Here is a 23,035-nt window from a genome sequence, read left to right on the forward strand (position 1 = left end):
GATGGATTTTTCGTCCCTTTTTTGAAAATAGGTCGTAAATGCTAAACATTGTCAATATTTACGATCATACATTTTCACGTGAATGATCAACACCGAGGCTGATCCACGGAGCACACATCTTTCACATTTTAAAAATCTATTAATATGGTCAAATATGTATTAATATGTATCCGTCTTAACGTGCATGTATTTGGAATGTGGGGTGGGTTGAGAATCTGGGGTAAACCCATGCAACCACTGCGAGAGGATGCAAATGCCACCAGAAAGATCCAGACAGTGACAAACAACAACAACAACATATACATATAAATATATATATATATATATGTTAATTCATGGCAGCACAGTGGTTTAAGTAGGTAGTACGTCTGCCTCACAATCGAGAGGTATCAAGTTTGAATCTTGGCTCAGTTCTCCTGTTCTCGTGGGTTTTCTCCAGGTATACTCTAGCATCTTCCCACATCCCAAAAACATGCACGTTAGGTTAGTAACTGCAGACTCTAAATGAATGTGAGTGTGAAAGGTTATTTATATGTGCCCTGCAATGGCTGACCCTAACCCTAACCCAGTATACGGTGTTCCCTGCCTCTTCCAGTCAACTGGGATAGGCTCTAGCTCACCCACAACCCTCATGAGGTCAAGTAGTATAGAAAATACATTGATGGATTTTTATCCACTATAAATCAGATTTTATGGTAATTTGGCCTGCTGGGTTAAACCCTGAAAATAAAGAGCCCCTTAAGGTCCATCTCTGGCAACATTAAATGGATAAGGCTGATAGACTTGACCGTTTAAAATTATTCAACACAAACTCTAATTTCCCAGAATTTTCTACTGATAAAACATTGTATCTGCTCCCTATCTACCCTCCACAATTGTACCTCAGAAACTGCCCTTTGTCCCAGTGTAACCTCCTCTCCAGTACCTTCACTCCATCCTGTCGCTGCCATCACCGTTGATCTGCACAACACAGTCCTTGTCCAAAGGATCCTTAGAGTGCATAGTGTCAAAGTGATGGTTGCTCACCACATACCTTCCGCAGGCATCCATCCCCAAGGCGGGTACAAAGCAACGGTCAAACTGGATCTCCTGGCGCAGGTAGGAGGTCCTCTTCTGGCAGGTGTCACCTGTTCCCTCCTGTGAGGCTGACAGGAACACCACCAGCTCAAAGGGCCTGGACGTGCCTTCACGCAGGGCGGGGTAGAGGGGGCTACGGCGGTCCAGGGGATGGTAAAAGGTGATTGGGAAGACGAAGAAGGGGCAGGGATGTTGGCCCAGATGATCCACATAGAAGTCCAGAGAGGTTTGGTGCAAGGGTTGGCCTTCATGCTCCTCATAGAGCACAGCACTCACTTTCACATCGACCAGAGGGCGCCGTAGCAGGTTCGTGGCTCGTAACATGAGACAAGTTTGGCCCTGGTGCAGGCCCACCACGCCTAAGTGGCTGAACTGGATGGCTCCGGCTCGCTTCTGAGGTCTTGAGATCTTGGCCACAAATGCACCTGGTAGACAAGTGAGAACCAGCAAATTACGTTCCTTATGACACCTCTGTTTTAGTGACACCCAGTGGTGGCTTGTCAATAGAGGGCACTAGGGCGCCGCTCCACCGCTGCGAAGTCCATTAGAAAAGGACAAAAGTTAAATCATGAAAATCATTTATTTTGTCTAATTTATCTTAGTATCTATTTTTATATGAGAAAGACGACTGGTACACAGTTAATTATAAGTAAAATTGATTCGTTTATATCTGTTGTCTCATTTTATAAGACGACTTCTGGTTTTGGGCGCCAGACTCTTTACCCATTGACTCTCATTAAGATTTTGACATGCGCAGTCAATCCTTGTGCAATACAAAAGATATTGCCAAGGCAGGGCGTAGAATTTCACTGTTACCTCTCTCAGCCTCCATATTTGGAGCCCTGTCAACTTACACCATTTCTGCTCCGGCGTTTGCCGATCGTACATCTTTAATGAGTAAAAATATCATTATCTCCTTATGTATTGCCCCAGAGAAGGTTATCTTGAATAACTGGATTGCTGTAAAGACACCAACTTTGAAATAATTGATCCCCGAAGCAATAAAAATTATTAAATTGATAAAGTTACCTTTAGACGGGAAAATAATTAGCAGTATCGGGGAATAACTAATTATATTTAACAAGATTATGTAATGGAATTACAAAATTTATGTAATCGTAATCCATTACATTACTGGTAGAAAATGTGTAATGAAATTACAGTTGTTTTTGGAAATTTCAATTTTAGTTGCATATGAAAAATTTAAAAGAAAAGGAAAAAAAAAAAATCTCTGTTTTTTATTTCATTTAATTTCCTCTTTCGAAAGCCGACACTTGTGATTGGCTATTTTTGGTCATGTGCCATTCTGCTACAAATATGACCCTGAAGTGCCGCCTTGTGGTACAATCTATTAGTTTGTCTGACATTTTCAAAAGTTACACACATCAAAGAACATTGACTTTTAAAAAGTTTCAATGTTATAATTTGGGATTTTTTTTTATGGAACATTCTGTCTTGTCATATGAAGCAATATTTAATTAAAATAAATTATATAAATTGTGCACATTTGTCATAAGGCCAACATGGTATGGTATGGTATACTGAATGCATATAACGCGACAAACACATTTTTTATTCAGTATTTACATTTCATCATGTTTTGTTTATTATTTGTGTAAAGAACAAATATGTGGTGCATATCAAAATAATGATCTCTGGTTTAATCCACTTTTTCAGAGGCAACATCCAAGGGTACTGTTGATGCATTCATTCAAAATGAGGTAAAAGTAATGAAAATGTCATCGAATGTAATTAGTTATATTACTTTGAGAAAGTAATTGAAATACTTACACTACTATTACATTTTCAACAGGGTAACTTGTAATTGCAACAAACTACATTTCCAAAGTAATCTTCCCCACAGTGTGCTGAAAAATGGACACCACTGGTAAAGTACTTGATGACACTATAATACTCATTTACATGTTTCCAGTTTTCTTGGCATAAGGGATTTATGTTTGTCTAAATTCTACGACAGTGTTTCAAAGAATGTTACCTGTGTTGTACAATGAATATACTGTAAATGTAAAATGTTACTAACTATTTTGAGGGGTGCTTCTGGGTAGAGGTTTTGTTTTGGAATTGTGGTGTGCTTCGAGCAGGGGATAAGGTGACTAGCTCGTTGAGTGTTAATTATATTTTTGTTCTTGGGCTTGTATCTTGTGAGTCAACAAGAAAATAAAAATTAAAAAAGAAAAACAAGACTCCAATCACCATACGTAGCATCACTTGTTATCAAAGTCAAGCATGATGTTTCTGCCATTCAATTTAAGACTGGGGTTTATCGGTTTTACTATTAATAGTTATAAGAGTTAACACTATCACATCTTGTATGATAGTGATGATGTTATTTAAAATAGATAACAGCGGGAAAAGTGTGCATGTGGAACCCTTTCACCATGAAAAGTATGGATGTTGAAACATCCCCACAGGTGCGCGAAGCCCCTAAGGAGAGGTAAAGTAGAGATTGTAAAGGGGGGGGGGGGGGGGAATATTAAAATGTGTATATGTGTTTTATGTGTAAAATGTGTTTTATGTGTATACACAACGTCAGCCATGTTCAATTACCCATCCTGGAGCCAAAGAAACATGTACTTTTGTTAATTTGTTATTGGGAACTTGGCTTCCATTTGATTCCATATGTGTCTCAAGCTAATCCAGACCTGAATGTTGGTGAAAAGAAGAGTTGAGGAAACATGTGTACCTGTGATGAATGCCTCCAGCATGAGCCCCAGAAGCATCTGCACAGCCAGCAGTGCTATGGCACTCGGACAGTCTCCACTGGGGAACATGGTGCCATAGCCGATGGTGAGCTGTGTCTCGAGGGAAAAGGAGAAGGCGGCGGTGAAGCTGGTAATGTGCTTCACACAAACCACATGGCCCTCTGGGGGGGCGTCATGATCCAGCACATCTAGGTCTCCATTGATGTGAGCCAGCAAGTACCAAAGACAAGCAAACAGCAGCCAGTGAGCCACAAAGGATGCACAGAAGGCCAACAGGACCCATCTCCAGCGCAGACCAACTAACTGTCCCCACATGTCATGCAGGGCTAACAGCCAAGCCCGGCTCGATGCTGCGAGCCATGAGCCAGAGGGACAAAGCGGGGGACGAAGGGTGCAGTGTCCGTCTTTGGTGACCAGACGCTGCCGCTTTGGTGACGATAGAAGAGGGGAGGAGGATGCCTTGCCATCCAGAACACCGCTATTGGATTTGGTTGTCATCTTTACAGATCCTGGAATATAATAAATAATAGAATTAGAATAGAATTTGTATTTCGTTAGTAATAAAAGCTCAAATTAAAAGTTAATCAGAAATGGTACCACGGTATATTAACAATGCAACCAGAGGATGTCCTCTGTGCTCATTTGGAAAAAATATAAATACAGTACAGCAATTTTAAAAAAGCCACCACATGAGCTCGGATATTATTTGTATGATTGGCAAGCTTGGTACCGTTGTGGATCTCATTTTGCTTACTGTACTAGTTCACATTTCTATTAACTTCTACCCAAGTGACATAATAGCCTATATCCATCTATTCTCTGTACCGCTTATCCTTCATACAGGGGTGCACATATGTGGTGCACTCTATCTTGCTGTTCAGCAGCTACGACTGTCCGTCAAAATATGTCTTGAGATGAAACCGGAAAGTGGTGCAAAAAAAAAAAGATTGGGGACCGCTGCCCGAGAGAACTGCACCAAATCAATTGATCGCTCGGTCCCATACTGCAAGTCAGGGGCAGTGCGAGCTTGAATGGCGCCCTATGTGAGACCCCTCAATGGCACCTACCCGCCCCTCACCCTATCATCGTCCTCATCATCATCATTGCTAATGGCAGTGTGGGCTGGCACAACCACGATCCTCCCCTTTTGTCATAAATTAGAAATAAATAACAGGAACATTTCCTCATTGGATTATAAAATAAATATCTATCTCCAATTACATGTATATACAGAATGCAAAGTATGAAATAATATACAATGTGTCGAAATGAGTCTATTGCTACAGGTACGGTATGCATCGTTTGTATGTACAGGTTTGCTTACAAGCTGTGAACTGGCTCTGACTAAGAATAATATGTAACCCACATGCAAAAAGTCATAAAAGGATAAAAAAAAAAAAAAAAAACAGTTATAAGGTCCTTAAAGAAAAACATTTTTTATTCCTTTTTGTTCAGAAAAAAAGTAAGTATGTCTACAAACGGACATAAGTACATCCAGTGAGAACGGTGGGTCATGAAAAAAATCAGCACCAAGCAAGATCCACTGCTGCTCATTTGAGAACCAGTCCAAAATTATCTGCACCCCTGCCTTTATATTTTTTTTTAACCAAGGCATTTATTTCTGTTAGCACAATCAACATATTCAATAATTAACCTATTAACAAAAGAGGTGTAGGGCAGCATATGTGCAAATCAGTGAGGGACACTCCAATTCTCACAAGGTCTCAGCTAAATGGCCATCAGATATCAACAGTGTTGTACCTGAATGAGTTCAATGAACTGAGTTTGAGACCATATCAAATGTGTATTCGAGCTGGCCCGCCAGTATATAGTGCATGCACCGCTAAGAGAGATCCTAGAATGCTTTGCTACTGTGTTGGCGTGTCAGTCAAGCACCCCTTCCTTTTTGGTGGTAGTTATTAGCAACCATGCTACCGTCTCCTCAGCCAAATTGACACCTCCCCTTCCCAAAATTGGCCAAATGAAAGATGGAAAACGGGAGCTTTCAAGACAGGTGGGAGGCAGATTATTTGATCACGAAAGTAAAGGACGTCTAGACCTGTTTGTCTTGTGTGCGGAGCCGATGTGGCTCGCTTGAATGAATGTTTTTGTAATGCTCTTGTTGTACTCCAAGGCAGCTACTGTTAATAGCTGTAAGATTAGATTTTCATTGAAGGACATTTTTATTTTTTGGGAGGTTGTTTTGTTGTTGGCCTGAGAGAAAAAAGATTTTCCTCAAAAAGAAAGTCTAAAGGCTATTTATAGAGACTAAATAATTAATTTTATTTATTTAAATAAGAAACAAATACAGCTGTTTTTTTCTCCGAAATTTTATTTCTCATGTGTTTATGATATTAAAGTTAAGTTTTTTTCCAGATTCAGTGTTTAAGCAAAACTCAAGTTTGTTTTTATTTGCTTTGAGTTAGTTTAAAAAAAAATTGAGTTCCACATCCCTGTGCTAACCAGTGTGCTACGGGGCCGCCGTTTCATAATATAGATAATTATAATGTTTCCAGAATTTTCTTTCATGTACATGTAATAATTTGTGTATGTGTTTCCTCGTAGATTAGTCGCAGTGTGTACATGAACTCTGACAGCCAAATGTATGTGTGACAGGCAGAGAGTTGGAGTCGTGTCCTCTCCAGAGTTTCTATTTCTATGTCAATATTGTTGCCAGGTGATTAGAGCAGTTCCCAGCTGGAAATCGGTCTGAGGAACACAGCGACATGCAGAGTAGGAATGTGTCTTTCATCTGCAGGGAGCTCGAAACTTGCCACACTGCATGGCTCTACACTGATCTTGTTAGCCAACTCTTACTCACATTTAATGCTTTTTTTTTTACACGGTTTTCAATTGCTCTTTGATGATTTGCTTTTGCACAGAGCATTGAATATCTTTTTTACGACAACAGAATGAAAAGGTCTAGGCATTATAGGGAAGCACAAAATCATCAATCTTATGGTATGGTCCAGGGATGTCAAACTCGTACTGTAGTTCAGAGGTCACATACAGCCTAATTTGAAGTCATGTGGGCCGGACCAGTAAAATCATAGCATAATTAATATAAATAACAACGAGTTGTTTTATTGCAAAGCAATACAAGTAAATGAGGAACCGCTTTACATTTAATGAACTATCATTAAGGACCCCCCTGTGTCCCCCAGCCCAGTGGTAATAGCTCGCTCTCTCTGGGGGGGATGGGTGAATTTATTGATTGTAATCCTAGAGAACTATGTAAACATTTTAAACACATGGGGAAAAAAGGGGACCAAAACAGAAGAAAGAAAGAGGTAAAGACACAGGAAAGAGATGAAGCATCAGTTGTACTGCCTTGGTCATTTAGCACAGGGTGTCAAACTACGGCCCACGGGAGGTGCAATCCGGCCTGCAGGATGAATTTGAAAGTTAAAAAATCCAAAAGAAATTGTGGCGGTGGGGACTAAGTACATTTATGAGAATTATCATGCTCCTCTAAGAAATCCTATGCTAATAATTCCTAGGTCTTCATAAATTGGTTCAATTTTAAAGTGGAATACTAGATTTTTCAGTTCAGAATACTTCTGATTTAAAGTTGTGTGCTTTTAAATACAATCCCTGTGATCAGTTATTATGATCACATTGTAGACGACAAACTGAAGCAAAATATTCTCAAGAAATCTGAAGTTGTTTTGTAAAATAATAATGAAAAAAATCCTAATGTAAAAAAACATTTATTATTATATCATGTATGGTAATATTTTAGTGGTTTGGCTGTGTAGCTGTTATTATTCCTTCTTTTTTTGCGAGAGTTGTCTTTTCACTGCCGCTTTTCCCGCCTGGCCCGTGGATTTGAACAGGCAATATGAAAATTCTACGATTTTAATTATGAAACCATGGACGTTATTGGATTAAAAAAGAAAATCAACAAAAACCACCGTCAGAGAACTTAAATGCAAAAGAATTGTATGTAGGTATTTATTATTATTTTTTTTTTACTATTCACATGCATGTGATGCTTAGCCTCTCCACGGAACCACAATGTCTTTTATGTGCTGTAGCAGATGTTAAAATGACAGGGTGACAAGGACAGGGTCGATCAACAGTCTCTTTAATGCACATAGGATAGGTCACTGTCGACCATAATCACAGCAAAATAAAATGTTGCTGTCTGCTCAACCTTCTGCTCTCCCCCACATACAAAAGCTCCCTCTTTATCACTTTGCGCCTGCCCCCTTGGTTTTCTCTTCCAATCACAAGTTGAGACTTCGCCTACAGAATACATTCACGGCCTCACAGTCTGTCACAACTGTCCCCTAAAAAAGCGACCTTAGCAACATTCAGAGCATAGCTAACACATGCTAGCATTGTTTTCTTTTCTTTTCCGATATATATTTTAAAGGAGACACAAGGGGGGAAACAATTTGATTTGCTTGTATCAAATATTTGTGTTTCTGGTGTGTTTACCCACCAATTAAGTGTGAAATTACATGTTTTGTGAGTTGCCTCTTACCTAAATGTCATATTTATGACTGGTGATACACTAGTTTACAAGTGTAATTGACTAAACAGCTCTGGCTCTGCCCCTTGTGTAATGTTATGTAACACAAAGGGGGAATGGGGTTGGCACAGCCCGGCAGTATAGGGGGGCAGGGTGAGCAGGTGGCTCATTTGCATGAGACCAGAAAAATAGTATTGTATAAACTCCAATTCCAATGAAGTTGGGATGTTATGTAACACGTAAAGAAAAACAGAATACAATGTTTTGCAAATGCTTTTTAACCTGTTTTCACACTACGAAGACCTTTAATGTTCAAACTGATGAACGTTATTGTTTTTTGTTCTTGTTGCAAATATTCTCTTATTTTGAATTTGATGCCTGCAACACGTTCCAAAAAGCTGGTACAAGGGCAACAAAAGAAGAAGAGTGCTTAAAACCACCTGTTTGGAACATTCCACAGGTGAATGGGTTAATTGGAAACAGGAGAGTGTCATGTTGGGTCTAAAATGAGCATCCCCCGAAAGGCTCAGTTGTTCACAAGCACAGATGGAGCTAGGTTCACCACTTTGTGAGCAATTGTGTGAGCAAATAGTCCAACAGTTTAAGAACAACATTGCTCAACATACGATTGCAAGAAATGTAGGGATTTTGTCATCTACATTCCGTAATATCATCAAAAGATTCAGAGAATCTGGAGAAATGAACGTAAGCATCAAGGCTGAAAACCAACATTGAATGCCCGTGACCTTCGATCCCTCAGGCGGCACTGCATTTAAAAAACGGCTTAATTGTGTAACGGATATTGCCACGTGGGCACAGGAGCACTTCAGAAAACCATTGTGAGTTAACACAATTCGTCGCTACATCTACAAATACAAGTTAAAACTCTCCCATGTAAAGTGAGCCAAAGCCTTATATCAACAACACCCAGAAACACCGCCGGCTTCTCTGGGCCTGAGCTCATCTATAATGGACTGACGCAAAGTGGAAAAGGGTGTTGTGGTCTTACAAGTCCACATTTCTAATTGTTTTTGGAAATCATGGACATCGTGTCTGCTGGGCCAAAGAGGAAAAGGACCATGTGGATTGTTATTGCCGCAAAGTTCAAAAGCCAGCATCTGTGATGGTATGGACTTGTGCTGGTGCCTATGCCATGGGTAACTTGCACATCTGTGAAGGCATCATGACTGCTGAAAGCTACATTAAGGTTTTGGAGCAAAATATGCTGCCGTCCAAGCGATGTCTTTTTCAGGGACGTCCCTGCTTATTTCAGCAAGACAATGCCGAGGCACATATTGCACGTGTTACAACAGTGTGGCTTAATAAAAGAGTGCGAGTACTAGACTGACCAGCCAGCAGTCCATACCTGTCTCCCATTGAAAAAATTTGCAGCCACATTATGATACATCAAGCAATAATTGTATTGCAGTTTTATATTTTATATCTTAGTGGAATAGGTACATACAGAAGGTGGCCAGGCGCAGGTGTACCATGCGCTGTTAGACATGTCTGTAAATTATAGTTATTTACCACATACCGTACAGTAAAATACTTAAAATTGATACTACAGTAATAGAGTAAGTTTCCACTGCGTCGTGAGATTTTGGTTGACATCACACAGAGAGTTACTGTATATATTTATTTTAAACTATTGAGGATAACCGGTACAGAAAATGGATGGATGGATGGATTTTAATTACTGCAAAACAAAAAAACTTGCTGCAAAATTACAGTAACATACAATATCAATTAGAAATTTCACTCAAGCAGGATTGAATGCAGACTTGAACACATTTAGTAAAGTACTATATCAAGATTTGTATTGTGAAATCACCGGTTTACTGTGTTATTTCAAAATAAAATATTAATTTAGGCAATTGTCTGTGATAGCACAAATAAATTTGTGGAGGTGCCAAATGCTAGGCTATGTTTACAATAATCAGCAGAATTGTGAAGCCGCGTTGTTCCACGCACGCATTGCGCCATGCAATAATGAACAGTTGCCGTAATAAATACGTTAATGCTTAATGTTCATGAACGACAAGGATTAACAGGAATCATGTGTGTTTATTTTACCCGGAGTTCGTTGAATGTGTGTCTTATTTAACTCTCGCATTCCATTTATGTTGCACTTTGTTTTCATTCAACTCTGACTATGGATTGTGTGCGATAGTGTGACAACCCTGTCAATTCTGCTGTATGCAAGGTGAAGCTAAGTTAAGCGTTACCTGGTGATTTATCAGATGGATTAGATACAAGTGTGGACGTCCTTGTGATTGTTCAATTTGACCTACTTCTTCTGCAAGCCCAAAGAGCTCCTGTTTGTGACTGATCAGCACTACAATAAATATACATATTTCTTTTTTTTTTTTTTTTCAGAACGTCTCTCAAAGACGTAACATGCCTGCCAGAACTCAAGCAGAAGCGATCGAAGAACTTTTATTTTCCAAGACATCTTGAGACAACGATAAGTGACGCTTCATTATCAGCGAAAATGAATGTTCAAACCATTATTGTTGCCATTTAAATTAAGCAAGTAGCCGACTATTATAACTGTTTATCGCCATAGTAAGCCACTTTGGCTAGTGCTATCCGCTTAAGTTTCATGATATGAAACATAATGTACAGTATTTCATGGTATTATTCTCTTTTCAGTGAGAATGCCGTGTTGTTGGCCCTGTTTAACTTTATTTTCTAGTTATTCGAATGTTTTTCTATATGTAATAATCACAACAGTCATTTGTCATCCAAACCTCAGACGTGTTTCTGTAGTTTAGCGTTGTTTTTGGTTGAAGCGAAAATGTCCTCAGAAACCAACTTTTTCCACATTGAAATCAATGAGCAGACTTCGGAATTCATGAAGTTTTACCAAACGTGAAAATACAATGGTCACGTTATTATTTTCTTTACTGTTTGTGGATGCATCGCTCAATCATTCAGGGGAATGTCGCCCACTTCCCCCAAATTCAAACCTGCTTGTCTCCCTAAATTTCTCCAGCACCTGGAAGTGCACACAAAAAATGCCATTATGTTTAAAGGTAATGCATATTTGTGTACTTCTAGCTGAAATGCATCTCTCTTTACACGTTCACACATCATATTTGTGTGTGGATTTAGTTTCTGCGAGTGATTGGCATTTACTCTCTTCATATTTTTGCTTTATTTCATCCTAGACAAAAGAATATGCAGGTATCCTGGAGAAATTCTGGCCATTATCATTGCCCACTGTGTGATAAAACAATTTTGCAATGGAGGAACACCTCAAGGGTTGCCAAGAGGCTACATCAATACCAAGACCCTCCCCTATGGTTCCACAAAGTACAGTCTTAATTTCTTCAGCAGAGACTGCCCCTCCCCCTCCACAAGATGCAACTGCAATGATCTACTCTACTCTTTCTGCTTGTACAGACACTGAAATGCCAGCTTCCTCCCCTACGCCAATGGATTTCCCCATTCCCAATACCTCATCTTTAGCAGCACAACAATCTCCACCAGTTATGGTGTTGACTGGACTGTTTCTGTTGCCCGGGAAAATAGAAGTGCTAAATACAGCAAGTTAAATGTCTACACTGTGGGCTGAGCTTCAATAAGAAAAACATGGCCAAACACACCCTGCGGAGACATGATCAGAAAAGAGAGGACATAACAGCCCACAATCATTGAAAAGGTGTCTGTGTACCAAACCAATGGTATATCTGCTGTCCAGAAAGTTCTTCAACTTCACAGTGCCCATTCATTTCCAAAAGAAAAGCTGAGGCCTTCTACCTCCCTCCCTTCTCTAACGACTTATGAATGGGGGGTATTGAGGACCCATCCTATTAATGGTTGGGGTCAACGATGTACTCAGTTCTCCCTTCATTTTCCATACTGCTTCTCCTCACTAGGGTCGCGGGCGGGCTGGAGCATATCCCTGCTATCTTCGGGCGAGAGGCGGGGTATACCCTGAACCGATCGCCAGGCAGTCGCAGGGCATATATAAGCAAACAACCATTCACACTCATATTTACACCTACGGGCAATTTAGAGTCTTCAATCAACCTACCACGCATGGTTTTGGGATGTGGGTGGAAACCGGAGTACCCGGAGAAAACCCACGCAGGCACGAGGAGAACATGCAAACTCCAAGTAGGCGAGGCCGGATTTGAACCTGTGTCCTCAGAACTATGAGGCAGACGTGCTAACCAGTCGTGCCAACGTGTCGCCCTCACTTTTCCCATACATATAAATCGCTGACCTGATACCAAGTTTTTTTTAGCTGCAGCCTAATATAAGATGACAGATGAAACATTGTCAATTCAAGAAAGAAGACCAGTGGCACTTAGATTCAACTCATCTGATAGCTGTGACCTGGAGGACTGGGAATTTACTTACAAACTGTACAGCATTGTGATTGGACTGGTATCATATTTTACAGTGTTGTCATTTTGTCTTATTTAAGTTAACCTGCTTGTTTAAAATAAGCTCTACATTGAATGTAGTAGTTCTAAATGCTGATCTTTTCTTTCGTTTCTTTTTTTTAAAGACTGATATGCCATTGTTGAGGAAATGATGGTGTATACTAATGGAACATTTCAACCTTAGCAGGTTGGTACTGGACAACTGTATAATTAGTTTGACTCAAGAAATTGCTAAATTTTCTTTGTTGTACCAAGTTGATATCTTTTGTTTGTTTGTTTTTTATTTAATCTCTTATTTAATTTATTTATTTAATTTTGTATTTTTATTTAATCTCTTATTTAATTAGTCACTCACTGGACAGAGGTAAGGTACCTGCACTGTTCAGGTTTAGGAAGCACCAGCTGGACAACCCTTCTGAGGCTGGTATTTAAAATATTTTTATTTTTGCAAGCCCTAGTCTTATACCAATGTTTCTTTCATCTCCAGATTTTTATGCACCACACCACTCGGGGGCACTGATACACGGGGTAGGGCCAATGACTGCCAGTCGTGGACCTGACAGTCATGGTAACAGGGGGGGAGGTGGGTTCTCACTTAACTTCATGGTGGTGCTCCTGAGGCCGGGCCCCCCGGACTGGATGACTGCTTGGCGTTGGGGTTCCCGTCTCATGACCCGCGGCTGCTCCCTGGGTTCCCCCCTTATCGTTCCCTTGTCGGGTGCCCCTATCCGCCCTCCTATCCAACAAACAAAGGACACCCTCCCACCCCCGGGCTGCTTGTCCTGCTTGCATCATCTTCTGTCCTTGTCCTGTTCTATCTTGTCTTGTCCTTCCCTCACATGGTTTACCACTACTGCCCCATGCAACACTCATATCTAATGTTTCATTGTTGTAGATATGTAATGATTTACTTTTCTCATCCTGTTTACAATTAGTGCTTTGTCTTTTGTCTTTGTTTCTCTTTCCCCTCTTGAAACTTTGTTCTGTTCGACTGATTGACTCTGATTCTCAATAAACATCAATTATAATACTAAGAAACCACAGCGGCAGCTTAAAAACGCCAATGTGACACAATAAAACTGTTCCAGCATAAAAGGGATACAGATCCTCCATTCTGCTTGACCTTACAGCCGATCAGGACAACAACAAAAAAAAAGATGATATACGTGGGTTATAAACATGATCACGTGACTCTCCCGTTCAACTCACTGTTTTACGGAATAAACTAACAGAGAAAAGGTAATGCAGCCTAATGGTTACAACTGAAAAAAAGTGCCTTTAATAAGCACGTTAATAAGCACCGTTAATACGCGTTTTCCAGATCTCAGTGCAACGTTACAAATTAGTGTGAGAGTGCATTCACTTCTATTTTGAAATTATTCCCACCACTTTTCGAGTCTGAGAGTGCATTGCTTTTATTTTGAAATCTATCCCACCACTTCCTGTCTTACAATGCATGTGGGGCTGGTAGTGCATGGCTGTACCCAGACCTAATTGAAAAATACAGCAACTCTCTGTTTATAGCATAGGTGTCAAACTCAATCTTTTCACGGGCCAAATTGTAGTTATAGTTTCCCTCAGAGGGCCGTTATGACTGTGAAACCCTATAAATGTACAAACGCCTCATCATATTATTACATATACAGTACACACATGTATATAGTTTTGAATACAATAGTCAACTGAAACAGTTTGTTCAACTATTGTTTTTAAAAAGGGTTTGGCAACAAAAATGCTCGCGATATCTCGACGTTATTACCGTAAAAGTGACTTTTCGTTTTTTGTGTGCAATTTTACAAATTTTATCATGAAACATGAAGTACACTGTTAGACTTTCCTGTAAATTCTTCCCTTGTTGTGTCTCGCCATTGTCGTCCACGCTGTTGACTGTCTCGCACACTATATCTTAGTGTTGTGTTCGTGATAACTTTTTTTTGTTTAAGCGATAACCTTTTTTGATTAGTTAAGCCCTTACAATGCCGCCTAAGCGCTGTGCCCCTGCGAAAGCTTCCTCCGGGGCGGCCAAGAGGAAGAAGATGATGACCAGCGAAAAAGTGAAACTTTTAGATATGATCAAAGAGGGCAGAAGTTATGCATCTGTGGCACGCCATTATGGCGTGAATGAATATACAGTGCGGTACATCAAGAAAGAGGAAGTAAACATCCGCAAAACTGCTTCAATAAGGAAGCGAAACGTGTCGTAACTCCGCGGAATAAGAGACGGGGTTATGTCCTTGTACAGGGGAATTTTGAAGCAAAAGAAAAAACAAAGACAACAACTATGCATCACCATGTTTCTCTCCAAGGTGAAACCCCAGCTCCACCATCAGCGCCTCCAGCAGAAGAGTCTCCGAGTGAACTTAAAGCCGCTACGAGTCAAGTGAGAGCCTCTCTTCCGCCACCAACGCAAGCCTCTTCGCCTCTCTCAGAAGGCAATTTTGATGAATGTTAATTACTGTATAAGGTTTTACTGTTGTAATCAACTGTTGTAAATGTGTACTGTTGTAATCTTTGTCTCAAATATGTAAAGTATAAATACTGTTTACATATTTTAAAAATTCTGGTACCCACATACACATACACAAAAATTCCTGGGGGGGGGGGGGGGGGGGGCAAATCCTACTTTGCGGTTCTTCACCTTTCGCGGGGGGTTCTGGTCCCCATTAACCACGAAAAACGAGGGATCACTGTATTTCTATTTTTATTTATTTTAAAATGGGACGGTGCATATTAATTAACATTTACATATATATATGCCATAGGCTTGTTTCCATCCACAGCACCATGGCAGGTTGATGTAACATTTTGAGTATAAACACAATAAAAATAGGGTAAGAAAATAGACATACACAATACAAGTACACGGATCAATCAGTGGTACGTGACCATGTCAGGGCTGCTGTCTCAGCACCCTGAGACCAGTCCATGTGTATGGGTGTGTCATGAGTGCTTTGCAGGTCTGGCATGTTGAAGTCTAGCAGCTGCCTCATCATCCTAAATTACTGCTGACTACTTTTCAGGCGCTGTGGCACACCAACTCGTCACCTGACTATCAACGCTCTATGCCGAGTTCATGCGCTAGCCACCTTATTCATGTTTTGCTTCCCGAAGACTTTGTGATTAGATCTCTAACCCGTTCTTGATCTTTGTCCCCAGTCGACCACCTACCTTTGCTCCCAGCAAACCTGCGTTCATCTCCTGCTTACTGACAACCCGGACTCCTACCCTGCCAGACTGCTCCTCTCTGGAACCCTACCAACCCCGTATATAGCCCTTGGAATACCTTTTGCCCACCAACAAAATTGCTTGCTTCCTACCAAGCGGTCACACAATAAACATTCATTCATGAAATGCCCTTCCTCTTCTCTCTGCATCTGGGTCCAACTCACAACCTGAGCTCTGACAGATCATCGGAGCTAGTGTACAAAGGAGAGAAGTGCTTACTGTAAAGTGATGGTGCTCGTAATGTAAAGTACTATTATTAGGTTGAAAAATATTGGTCTTGGACATATAGTGCAGCATGGTTGCATTACATTGTGGAGTGTGTCAGGCAGGGGATCCACAGAAATGAGCCTCCCCCTACTCGGTGTGGATAGTGAACACTAGGGGGTCCATTGTATTGACTGGCGTAATTACAGTGTGGCATAACTCTGTGCAGAGGTGGGTTAGACCCGGTGTTTATAATTTCATGGACCAGCGCACCCGGGCGCATCTGCTGCGCTGACGGCTCCGCGGGGAGATGATGTAAAGTTGGCTCGAGGGGGGATCACAGATCTGCACCCTGAAGTGGGCACTTGGAGACCACCCTCCCCTCAATAATAAAAATAATAATAATATCACATTCAATACATTTATTCCTACCATGATTCAGAGGGTTTGATGGCTGCTCTACACGTGGGTATTATGTGAACTTTTTATGAATGGAATACGCCTGACATAATGTATCCACCACAGAGCTCACGTATCTGTCTGCCAATGTGGCCCGATCCAATTCACCAAAATCGCATTAGACCAGCGGTCTACATTGTGCCAAAAGTTATATGTGGTCTGAGCAGGTATAAGTTGAGACCGACTTTAAGCCACCTGTCAGACGTGCCGGCCCGATCTCAAAGGACAAACCCTCCTTGCACTGGTAAATAGTAAATCGACTGCATTTATTTATATTGCTTTATCTACACCCTACGGTGCCCAAAGCGCTTTACAAAGCCTTCACAAAGCCTCACATTCACCTATTAACACACACATTCATACAACAATGGGCAGCTGTTGGCATGCGAGGCACTGTCAGGCTCACCGGGAGCAATTTGAGGTTGAATGTTTTCCCCAAGGACACTTCGACAACAGTCGGAGCCGGGATTCAAACCTTGGTCACGACCTGCTCTACCAACTGAGCCACAACCAGCCTGGCCCGGTACGCTTGGCGTAGACTGGTCTGTCAAATTGGCAAACACATGCAGGCTTGTGCTTGCAAGAAAATCAAGATAGTTAGATATTCAAGAGTCTGTGTCCTAGTCCGTGAAAAAAGCTATTTTTATTTTTAAATGTTCATAACTGAGCAAGTTGTAATTTGAAATGATGTTTCAATGATATGATTTTTTTGTTTTGTTTTTTTTTGTCCAAGGTTTTCAAGGCTCTTTTTGTACAGGGACTCCACAGGTTTAGGATTTGTTGCTTGAGTAAATGACCAGATAGTAATATAGTAGTCAATGTGTGGGAGAATCATTGAATGGAGGAAAGTTAGGGCAGGACCCACAGTCAGAGCAACTCTTGTTTGTTTGTACAAGTTATACAAGTTCAATTTGACAGTGTTGGAGGTTTTTTTTCGCCATCTGACACTTAAGACAGAGAGCAGAATCTAAAACAAACCCTACTTAAATCCATAAAACAATTTATAGCTCTTCTCCAGCTAAAAAGATGTCAAAATATCTTTGCTGTTTTTTATTTATTATTATTATTTTTTTAAAGAATGTCATACATAGTTTTCCTCATGTTCAGTAGTAGAGAGTTGCTTGACAAGCATACTGTACAGTATTTGACTTGTTGCTAGTGTGAGGCAGCTTCTTCAACATTTTTGGTTGTTGTAACAATTATTGGTCATCCACATTCATTCATTTATTCATTTTCTTTACGGCTTATCCTCACTAGGTTTGCGTGCGTGCTGGAGCCTATCCCAGCTATCTTCGGGCGATAAGCGGGGTACACCCTGAACTGGTCGCCAGCCAATCGCAGGGCACATATAGACAAATAACTATTTGAACTCACATTCACACCTACGGGCAATTTAGAGTCTTCAGTTAACCTACAAGGCATATTTTTGGTATGTGGGAGGAAACGGGAGTACCTGGAGAGAAACCACGCAAATATGGGGAGAACATGCAAATGCCACACTGCCGAGGCCGTGCCGCTGGTAATCCACATACATTTGAAAATTAATATCATAGCAAACGTTGAGCAGATCATTAACATACAAAGAGAATAAAATCGGTCCAAGGATGGAACCTTGTGGAACAAAAGCAGAAGAATGAGGATTTTGTGCCATTGACCTGCACACACTGCTTTCTGTTGAAAGATAGGATTTCTTACACTAAACAGCTTGAGTGGAGAAGTTAAAATGGGATAGTTTGTCGAATACAATTTGATCGTTAACAGAAACAAAAGCCTTTTTCAAATCTAGAAATACTACTACTACTATTACTACTACTAATAGTACCAATATACTACTATATATATATAATACGAATATTAATAAAATATTTTGATCTATAAAGCACATTTTTTTCCAGGAAAAGAGAAATGGTTGATTCAGTAGAGTGGTGGGCCCGGAATCCAAATTTCATAGCACACAGTGTGTTCTGGCATATTTTTAGATTGAAGAGTTGTTTGGCTATCCACTGATATCTTATTGTTTTCTTTTTATATAGTGGGCAGGATTATAACCGGTCTGTAATTATGCATTTAAGTTTTATGACCAGATTTAAATATTAGAATAACTGGGGCCACCTTTCTAGCTACAGGGAAAACTGAGTGCTTTATAGACAAGTTAACCAGGTAGGTAATTGACCATATAACAAATTATTTATAGTGGCTGGCAACCAGTTCAGGTTGTATCCCGCCTCCTGCCCGAAGTTAGCTGGGATAGGCTCCAGCACACGCGCGACCCGTGTGAGGATAAGCGGTTCAGAAAATAGATGCATGGATGGATGTTCAAAAAGTAAGTCAATTCCATAGTTATCTTGAGCGTTGGAGGTTTTAAAAGAGCAGATGGTATTTGCCACTTCTGCTTCAGAGATCTCTTTTATAGAGAATACAGTGTGTGCATGATCATGGCTGCGGTGGACATGGGCTATGGTAACATCTTCACTAGTGAGGGCTTTCGCAATCTAAAATCGAAACCCATCAAGGCATTGTTGCAAAATATTGCTGTACCTTGGAAACTGTTGGCATTGTAACATGGTATAAAAACTTCAACATGAACTTTCATGTTAAAGCCATGTGGACAGACATTTTGCCCCCACAGTATAACATTTTCGTTACCAAAACAGCCATCCATTTTATTTACGACTTGTCTTCATTAGCGTTGTGGGGGAGTGAGCCTATCCCAGCTGACTTTGAGCGAGAGCAGGGTACACCCTGTACTGGTCACCAGCCACCAATTTGGAGTCTGCATATTTTTGGAAGGTGAGGGGAATTATACGCTTTGCTCTTTTTAGAAATTTAATTAATCAGTGGCAACTGAAACACACATCAGAGTCCATGGTGCTAACAAAACTAAATGTATTTTTTATTTTATTTTTTTCTCAGTCACTGATGGTGTAGTGGTACACTCGCCTGACTTTGGTGTGGGCAGCGTGGGTTCAGTTCCCACTCAGTAACAGTGTGAATGTGCCCTGTGACTGACTGGTGACCAGTTCAGAGTGTAGTCCGCCTTTAGCCCAAAATCATATGGGATAGGCTCCAGCGTCCTGCAACCCTAACCAGGATAAGCGGTGTTGAAAATGGATGGATGGATGGATATTTTCTTATCAGAGTCCACTCTAAATCAATATACATGACATTTTTTATACATCTACAAAAATAAAGATAAAAAATAAATCATTTATTCAAACATCCGATGAAATAAACAGTGCTGTACCTTATGTAACATATGTCAGTAAAATACCATGAGGCTAGAGTCATACTTAAGACCTAGTAATGGTCGTGACACAAGACTGAGACCAGTCAGCCATTCCCCTCCCTTTCTACAACCCAAGTTTTTACAACTTTACAAAGAGAAATGTGACTGCCTAACTCACAATACTTTATGTCACATTCAGTCGACTGATTGAGCATGTATTAATTCGCATAGGCCCTTGTATGACCATGCATCTTCAATGCAGTAAAAACACCATTGTCAAAAATGAGTCATACAGAGTGTGAATGGCTCAATTTAATAAACAGTTCTGCTCTTTAAGGAATATGTATTATTGAACAAACAAGTCATATCTACCGAATAAAGTTATATATTGGTATTTATAAATTGCGGTTTGTTGAATGTGACAAACAAGTCACGTTAACTTTGTTTCCTCAAATTGAGTAAACTGATCACATCACAGCTCATTGTCCTGATATGAGAGTCTATTCTGTGGACTCACCTCAATCAGCAGTCAGGGTTACAGAGGGGCCCTCTGACCTTTTCACCAATGAGCTGGTCTGAGGTCTGCAAAGTGGAAAAAGTGGACAAAACCAATTGAAATGCTGCAAATGGTAGTTCCTTTTGGCAGGACAGGGTGTAAAATCCCTGTAAAATCCCTGTCCTGAGACAAACACTGTTCGTGTCACCGCTGAGAGTTTTTTCCCCCCCTTTTATGCTGCAGCTGTAGTGAGCGCGATGCTCTCTGCCCTGCTGATCTGCAACTTCCAGCTCCGGGCCGAGGATGATTCGATTGGTCACATTACTCTGCATGGAGCCTATTAGCGTTCCCGGAAGATAGACGACAGAGGGAGGGGGAAAAAGACCACCACCTTGTCACAGTTCATTCAAAAAGCAGCTTGTTGCTGCTTGGTGTCCCGCTGCTACTGCTGGGGAAAAAAAGAAAAAAAAGTTGGTGATGTGTCTGCATACAGCATATTTAAGTATTTATTACACACATAAACATGGAAATGTTCTGTCCCAATTTGTTTTCTGTCCTCAGATACAGTGCAGTTTTCCTAAACACACATACCTAAAGTAAGTTTAAAAAATAATAAATAAGAAACAATATCCATACAGTAATTTGAGTACAGTACAGTTCAACCTCCTAAATTAATAGTGACACAGTTACTCCATTGCTGCTTGACCCTAGAATAGTTAACGTATTAACCGAGGGGCTTCTTCGCTGGTGACAAAAGAATAGCAAAGACACATGACAGGAGGTAAAATGTGAACGATGGCTTTTGACCCTTGAGCAGCAGGAAATCAGTTTGTACATCACACTGTCCTGGATACGTAATTTACATCCATGATTATTTAACATGTGGTCTCATTACAAGTGAACTCTTCATTTTGCCATAACACTCAGACCAAGTCCTGGGACACGTCAAGATATTTGAGGTCTGAAATAGACCACACACACCCAAAACCACGAGCACCACTTTCAGTCCAGCACAGGCTGAATGACATCTTGAGGCCCACTTAAAACAATAAAGCAGCGTCTACAGCTGTGCAAGCAGCTCTGTGAGGCTACAGTTAGCCACGGTGGTGCAAATACAAACCAATGGCATCTTCATGAAGTTGATACTATATATTGACCATCCTGCAATTATGAATACAATCATTCAAATATCATCAGGTTTTATTATAGGTTAAGCCAGTGATTCTCAAACCTTTTATACTGAGTACCAGCTAAAAGAAATAGTCTTCCAAGTACCACCGTCATGACCAACATAAAAATACTGTAGCATATTAGGCCCAAGTGTTCGGCAAAAATGAGACAGGCTTTAATCCTAAAAAGTATATTTAACATTATTCTAAGTTACTATAATCGAGCGCAGTTTAAACATCAACACTTTGCTTGAATATAGAAAAATTTAAAAACAGCTGAAACAATGTTTCAATTACAATGTGTTAGTCGAGTTTATTTGTTTATTCCTTAGTCACAAAAGAGTCTCAAATGGCTTCACAGGCCCACAGGTGGCAATTCTTGATCACATGCCCAAATTGGGTAAGGAAAATCTCAAAACTTCATTTGGGGAAGAAGGAAACCTTGAGAAGGGACTGGAGATGGGGGATCTCCCTTCAAGGATCACCAGGCTGCAATGGATGTCGAATGGGCAAGATTTATCACATAGTATGGTGCTGTACAATGTTAATTAAAATGGTGTAAGATCCCATTTAAAGAGAAGAGGCGCCACAGGTAGTAGTAGAAAGTAGTTCTGCCTCAGTACCTGGCCCAGGTGGTCGGAGCAGAATCCTCCATAGCAACGACTCCGGGGAAGTGGTCCACCTCCGATCTCGTCCCATTTGGTCGGTGCAGAATTGATACAGCAACAGCCTCAGAATTGATCATCGTCACCTAGCCAACTCTCTGAGCAGGAGACGAGGGGGGAGGAAATAGGAAAAGCGGGAGTAAAACAGGCCTACTTGTACTAAATAAATAATAAATAAGTACCAAAAGTAAAAATAAGTCTTAAGTCTGGATATAAACATTTCTAGTGAGGTAGCAGCTCGAATATCCACCGGTAGGGCATTCCATAGTATTAAAGATTGGATAGAAAATGCTCTAGAGTATGCAGACTTTTTTCTGCCTCTCGGAGTCACCAAAAGACCAATGTTTTGCAAGCATAGGTTTCGGGACGGAACATACGGTATGACTAAGTCAGTGAAATAAGCAATATCTTATGAGTAAGCAGAGCCGGACCAAGTCATTGGTTTGCAAGTCTCAAGTCTTTGCCCTTAAGTCCTAAATCAAGTCCCAAGTTGAGACTGGCATGGCTTGAGTCAAGTCGCAAGTCCTAGATTTTGAAACAGGTCCTAGAGTTAGAGTTTCAAAATTTAGGACTTGTGACCTTTGACTCGGGCCTTGCCTATCTCGACTTGGGACTTGACTCAGGACTTGAGGGCAAAAACTTGAGACTGATGAGTGACTTGTGAAGCAATGACTTGGTCTCAACTCTGTGAGTAAGTAACAGAACCTTAAAATTGCATTCAAGTGGACCGGGAACCAATGCAAATTGGTCAGTATCGGGATAATATGACTTTCTCATCCTCATCAAAAGTCTCGCTGCAGCGTTTTGTACTAACTGCAGGCTTTTAGTACTAGACACGGGAAGACCAGAGAGCAGCACGTTATATAGTCAAGGCGAGCCATACCAAATACGTGTATGATGGGCCGTATCTTCGCGAT

General features: G+C 40.7%; 1 protein-coding gene across 1 annotated transcript; it reads right to left on the bottom strand.

The window, feature by feature from the left end:
* Positions 1 to 927: 927 nt before the first annotated feature.
* kcnj13 (potassium inwardly rectifying channel subfamily J member 13) lies at positions 928 to 20,457 on the bottom strand. Its single transcript, XM_061682111.1, has 3 exons — positions 20,306 to 20,457; positions 3,782 to 4,309; positions 928 to 1,502 (listed from the first exon to the last, which is right to left on the bottom strand). Exons 2-3 carry the CDS (start codon positions 4,296 to 4,298, stop codon positions 928 to 930), a joined length of 1,092 nt encoding a protein of 363 aa, XP_061538095.1. The 5' UTR covers positions 4,299 to 4,309; positions 20,306 to 20,457.
* Positions 20,458 to 23,035: the final 2,578 nt, after the last annotated feature.

This window comes from Phycodurus eques, chromosome 7 (genome assembly GCF_024500275.1).
Source record: "Phycodurus eques isolate BA_2022a chromosome 7, UOR_Pequ_1.1, whole genome shotgun sequence".
In the NCBI taxonomy this organism is placed as follows: Eukaryota; Metazoa; Chordata; class Actinopteri; order Syngnathiformes; family Syngnathidae; genus Phycodurus; species Phycodurus eques.